General features: G+C 50.2%; 1 protein-coding gene across 1 annotated transcript; it reads left to right on the top strand.

Annotated features, from left to right (window-relative positions):
* Positions 1-1212: 1212 nt before the first annotated feature.
* On the top strand, positions 1213-4094 carry ZBTB9 (zinc finger and BTB domain containing 9). Its single transcript, XM_077754760.1, has 2 exons — positions 1213-1463; positions 1645-4094. The coding sequence occupies exon 2, from the start codon at positions 1727-1729 to the stop codon at positions 3143-3145; it is 1419 nt and encodes a 472-aa protein (XP_077610886.1). The 5' UTR covers positions 1213-1463; positions 1645-1726; the 3' UTR covers positions 3146-4094.
* Positions 4095-6362: the final 2268 nt, after the last annotated feature.

Genomic DNA, 6362 nt, shown 5'->3' with positions numbered 1-6362 from the left:
TCTTTGGCTGTTGTAATTATCTGGGGTTTGTACTGTACATATCGGGGGTGTGTGTGTGTGGGCTGGGGGCAACCCCTCTGTACAGAGCTTCCTGGCCCCCTCCCCCCCCACGCTTTCCTCCCCCTCCTCCACCCTAAGGGTAGGGAGATGCTCTTCCTACCTGTTTTATTTTGTTTTCTCGTTCTCCCTCCCCACCCTGTCCCACCCGACTCCCAGCCTTCTCTGTCCTTCACCACTATCCCTTTTTCTCCACTCCCAGCCCCATTTCCTTTTTTTCTGGAGTGTGTGGTGAAACAGAAAAATCATGTTTAATAAACGGAGATTGTTCTTTTATCGCTGTGATTTTCCTAAGCTGGGACCTCCAGACACACCAACAGGGTGACAGGATCTGCTTTCTTCAGAGGGAGCTGACAGGCTGGAAGAAACTATATCCCTTCGTGATGCCACGGTCTCCCCCAGAATCTCTCTCCCACCCAGCGACGAGATTTACTGTTTTTGAGCAGGGGTTTTGCACTGGCCAAGCTTACCCAATCTAACTCTCCTCTCCGCACTGTTCCACTTTTAACTCGAAGGAGTAAAGAGGTCAAGGTACAGGACCATTATCTGATAAATCCACGTATGTTTTCTACATGCGCGCACGCGCACACACACACACACAGGATTAAGTTCACGTATGTTATCTACACACACACACACTTAATGATTACCTAGAAATAAGGTTTATTTAATTGCTGGTTAAAATGCTCCCGTACTGGAAGGAGGAGAGAACTTGGTGCCTCATCAAATCTGAGTTCCAATCCCAGGGCAGTCTCTTGCCAGCCTCGGTTTCCCCCAAGGAAACTGAAGACCGCAACATCTATCTTCCAGGGCTGGGGGAGGATACAAGGTGATGGGGACAGAACCGGGCCCACACAGTAGGTGCCCAATTAATCTCCCCTTCTCAGCACCTACCGGAGGACGGGCGCTACATTTAAGCACCCCCTCGGGTTTTGGGTCGCCCCCTCCTTCCGGGCTTAGCTCTCCCGAGGTCTGAGGAGCGGCCACCCGGTCCGCAACAGCGTTCGGGCCAGCGACCTCCTGCTAGCGCCGCCTTCTCGCCTGCACAACCAATCAACAAGAGGCTTGTAGGCTACTGCCCTCCGATTGGCTGCGGCTGTGGCACCACCCACCACCTTGCGTTGGCGTCCGGCGGGAAGGCGGTGGCTTCCGGCCCGGGACGGCGAGGTGGCCGCGGTGGCTCTCGGGGCCCGTGCAGCGTGTGTGCCGGCGGGGGCGGGGCGGCGGAAAGGGCCCCCCGGCCGTCGCTCAGGGTCTCCCGGTGGCTGCGGCTTCCCGAGAGCCGTGCTCCGGGCGTGAGAAGGAGCGGAGCTCGGAGGGCAGGAGCCGTCGGGGGCCGGCGAGGTCAGGCGCGTGGCTGGAAGGACCTCCTCATCCTCCTTCACAGGCCCTGAAGTTAAACCCTGGTTGGTCATTTGCTGTAGTTGTTTAGTTCTTATTTCCTTGGTGGGTGAGTGCGCGGGATCTGCGGAAACCGCCGCGGACCGAAAAGTTTCCGCATGCTGGGTTGGGGAGGCTCCTGCGGTATGAGGAGACGTGGTGCCCCTACCCAGAGCTTCTGTGACCCCCCATTTCTTTCCTCCACAGCTTTCGTCCTGCGTGGGCTCCGCCCCCAGCCCCTCACCTTTCGTATTCGATCCTCCGGGATCTCTATTTCTGAGGGGGCCAAATGGATACCTCGACGCCTTTGCCTCCCGTCGCCCCGTCCCCGGTCTGCAACTCAGCCCCACGGACGATCCAGATCGAGTTCCCGCAGCATAGCTCACTGCTGCTGGAAGCCCTGAACCGCCACAGGCTGGAGGGAAAGTTCTGTGATGTGTCCCTCTTGGTGCAGGGCCGGGAACTTAGGGCCCACAAAGCAGTGTTGGCTGCTGCCTCTCCTTACTTCCATGACAAACTTCTTCTGGGGGATGCGCCACGTCTCACTCTGCCCAGCGTCATTGAAGCTGATGCCTTCGAGGGGCTGCTCCAGCTCATTTATTCCGGGCGCCTCCGTCTGCCACTGGATGCTCTCCCTGCCCACCTCCTTGTGGCCAGTGGCCTCCAGATGTGGCAAGTGGTAGACCAGTGCTCAGAGATTCTTAGGGAACTAGAAACCTCAGGTGGTGGAATTTCAGCCCGTGGGGGGACCTCTTACCACACACTTCCTTCCACCACATCCTCTCCAGGAGGCTGGTGCATCCGCTCTTCCCCTTTCCAGACCCCAGTGCAGTCTTCCACCTCTACCGAGAGCCCCGTTTTAGGGGAGGGGAGTGAACTGGGAGATGTGTTACAGATTCAAGTGGAGGAGGAAGAGGAGGAGGAGGAAGAGGAGGAGGAGGAGGAGGAGGACCAGGGGTCAACAGCACCCTCTCAGACTCCTCAGCCTCAGAGAGTATCGGGGGGCTTTCCCTGCCCTCATGGATCTCACCCACTGCCGGTATCCACTACTCCCCGCAGGGTTCCAGAGGGTGAGAGTGCACCACTTGAGCCTCCTGCCCCTCATACTGCACTACCCCCCAAAGTCTTCTACATTAAGCAGGAGCCCTCTGAGCCTAAAGAAGAGATATCAGCAGGTGGAACTCCGTCTGGAGGAGCAAAGGAGGAGACCAAAGCGTTTCCTGGAGGGGACGCTGAAGGGAATGGAGAGCTAGGGTTCTTGCTGCCCTCGGGAGCAGGGGCAACGTATGGAGGAGGAGGAGGAGGTCCATCCTGGAAACCAGTGGATCTCCATGGGAATGAAATCCTGTCAGGGGGTGGGGGACCTGGGGGGGCAGGACAGGCTGTGCATGGGCCTGTGAAGTTAGGAGGTACACCCCCTGCAGATGGAAAACGCTTTGGTTGCTTGTGTGGGAAGCGGTTTGCAGTGAAGCCAAAGCGAGACCGACACATCATGCTGACCTTCAGCCTTCGGCCCTTTGGCTGTGGCATCTGCAATAAGCGCTTCAAGCTGAAGCACCATCTCACGGAGCATATGAAGACCCATGCTGGAGCCCTGCATGCCTGCCCCCACTGCGGCCGTCGGTTCCGAGTCCATGCCTGTTTCCTTCGCCATCGGGACCTATGCAAAGGCCAGGGCTGGGCCACTGCCCACTGGACTTACAACTGACTGCCAAGGCCATGCGCTGATTTCTAGTACAAGAGAGCCACTGCTGCTGCTGGATACTTCCCCTCCCCATTGCACCCCACTCTCGGATCTTGAAATCATGCCAAGGGAGTAGATACATTCTGGACATCTTGTTCGTAAGTGTGGGTGTCAACCTGTCAGATTTGGAAACTCAGATTTCTCATCTCCAGGTTTTTGCTAACCACCCCATAGGAAGGTGGTTTCTAGGGCATAACAGAATTTGATCACTGGCCTATAATAGACCTTTCATACAGGAAACCAGATTGCAGATTACAAGTTTGCTGAGAAAAGAGAGCAAAAAGAAGTGGTGACTAAATGTTGCATTTGGTCTCCACAAGGAGTTAAAGGAGCCGGTCTCCATGTTGGGATATTTGATTCTAAGGTCTAGTAATTCAGAATCTAATGTTTTCTCCCTGATCATTGCTGAAATGATTTAGGTAGAGTTCTTTTTATGTGCTTTCTTTTGTTAGGTCTTTCCAGAAGCCCCTCAGATCATAACTTGCTCTCACTTTCCCAACACTTCTATTTTTAATATTGTAGTCGAGCACTTTAACAGACTTGAGCATTCCATGTGTCATTCCTGGAGCCCTCTTTTTATAGAGGATATTCCCTCAACAGTCTGTGCCTCTTACTTACCTTTGTCCACCACTGATCACCCATATATTGATCACAGTGATTGGAATGTGACTCAGGAGGTGGCCACTGACCTAAAATGCTCTCAGGGTAGCACCACTGTTTTGAACAAGTGTCTGTTGGCAGAGGCTGAGAGCGCACATACTGGAGAGTAACTGCACAGTAGGACCACACGCTCTTCCTTTCCGTCCCACTCACATGATAGCCCCTTGATTGAGAGACAGAAGAGTAGATATTGGAATGGGGAGATTTTCACAGTTACTTAATTTCTTCAAATAAACTTTGCCCTGAAATCTAACCTGACAATGGACTGAATTGAGTAATTTATGTGGGAGAGAACACATGAAAACAGAAACTTACATGTGTTATGCAGCAGGGCTATGTCCATGGGGGAAGAATGGGATGGTTTCACATTGGTGCAGAGAACATTGTCGGGGACCTCAGTGGTGCGGGACCTGTCACTGATTGATTTCCAGTAAGTTACTCTTTCAGAGTATGAACTGGTCATTTTTGGTTTTTGTAAGATGATCTATATCTCCTGACTGGTTCTCAGTCTTATTTTTGAAGGATTTGGTTCTTGTGGTCTTTACCTATACTCTTTCCTGACTTTGTTACTGATAATATTTGGTTATTGTTTCTTCTACGTTTAGTGCAAAGCACTGTGCTTGACCCTTATACTCTGACCTCAAAAAGTTCACGGCTACTACCAAAGCTAGACAAATAATGACAATGTGGTATGATACGTCCATTAAAGGGGGCAGTACAGGCTACTGTAGTGGCATAAAGGAAGCTGAGAAGACCTCCTGTAGATCAGCAGAGGTTTCACAAAGATCTCTCTGTACCAGAGTATAGTAATGGTGTGGGTGGCTGAAATGATGTTGAAATGGTGAACATGAATTGAAGTTATAACTGTTGGGCCAGGATTGATAGCTTTCTCCAAAGATATTCCTTAAAAGCTTACTAAGTATGGCACCCAGAAGAGGCTGAAAAATGTGACTTTATGGCTGAGAAGGTGAATTCTAGCTGTGATGTGTCAGCCTCTCCAAAGAGCTGTGTTATGGTACCATCCCCATGGTACAGACTGAACACATTTAGAAAGGGGTCAGGGAGAGGGCTACCAATCTTGGATCAATTACAGTCCCACCCAGCTGCCATTCTTTTGGCACACATTCTGTAGGTGGCTACAGACATACCTCAGAAATACTGCACGTTCAGTTCCAGACCACTGCAACAAAGCGAGTCAAATGAACATTTTGTCTTCTCGGCACATATAAAAATTATGTTTTTATGGTAGCCTATTAAGTGTGGCAGTAGCATTAGGTCTAAAAAAATGTACATACCTTTAAAAAATACTGCTAAAAAATACTAACGATCATCTGAGCTTTCAATAAGTAGTAATCACTGATCACAGATCACCATAACAAATACATTAATAATTAAAAAGTTTGCAAGATTTACCAAAATGTGGCAGAGACCCAAAGTGAGCCAATACTGTTGGAAAAATGGTGCCCATAGACTTGTTTCAAACCTTCCCTTCAGTTGCAGACTTTCAACAGAATTTCTACAAACCTTTAGTTTGTAAACAAAACAAAAAACCCTGCAATATCCGCAAAGTGCAATAAAATGAGGTGTGCCTGTCTGTTGAGCAGAATCCTTTGGTTGCAAGCAAGGGAAGCTGGCTCTGACTAACCTTATTAAAATAGGAATCTCTGAAGTATGTGGGGGTGGCTCCTGGAATGGAAGGAAGGGCTCAAGGACCAGCCTTTGGAAGGACAAGACCTGGATAAGGATAATGTCTGAGGGTTAAGGGAACAGGAACTCCTGGGGATCTTTGCAGGTCCTATGTTTTGGGATGATGATCCAAGCATTCTTTTCTTTTCTTTTTTTTTTTCTTTTTCTTTTTTAATGTTTGTTTATTTTTGGAGAGAGAGCAGGGGAGGGGCAAAGGGAGGGAGACACAGAATCCAAAGCAGGCTCCAGGCGTCCAGCTGTCAGCACAGAGCCACCAGCCGTGAGATCACGACCTGAGCTGCAGTCAGACTCTCAACCGACTGAGCCACCCAGGTGCTCTGATCCAGTCATTCTTATTTCTTGTGTTACTTATCTAACAAAATAAAATTTCCCAGAGAAGAACTCTGAGCCTCAGGTCCACCCTATGGCCAGAGCACCCTGATCATATGTCCATCAAGGCAACAAAGTGAGCATGCACAATCCTCAAGGGGAAATTGAGGTCCTGGAAGAGAAGATTGGGGAATGGTGCTAGCCAGCCTAGAGGAGCAGAGGCCCGCCCCAGATAATCTCCACATGTTGCCCATCTTGGGATCCTTAATGCATCAGATACACCTGGCACTTAATAGGTGTTCAAGAAATGGTGAATCTGCCCAACTTCCACCTCTGCCCACCGAACTTAAAGCAGAATTGCTTCCTCTTCCTTAATCCCCGTAGCACTTTGTTATTACTACTGTAAGCAAATTAAAACGCCATCTTAGAGTTTTGTTGTTTTTAAGTTATTAGGAATTCTACAAAAAACCAATTCTATAAAGATCTGGGTGTAGACCCCTCACCG

Source organism: Crocuta crocuta, unplaced genomic scaffold, assembly GCF_008692635.1.
Source record: "Crocuta crocuta isolate KB4526 unplaced genomic scaffold, BGI_CrCroc_1.0 scaffold132, whole genome shotgun sequence".
Taxonomy (NCBI): domain Eukaryota; kingdom Metazoa; phylum Chordata; class Mammalia; order Carnivora; family Hyaenidae; genus Crocuta; species Crocuta crocuta.
The sequence above is the reverse complement of the archived record's forward strand: the minus strand, read 5'-3'. Positions and strand labels throughout refer to the sequence as shown.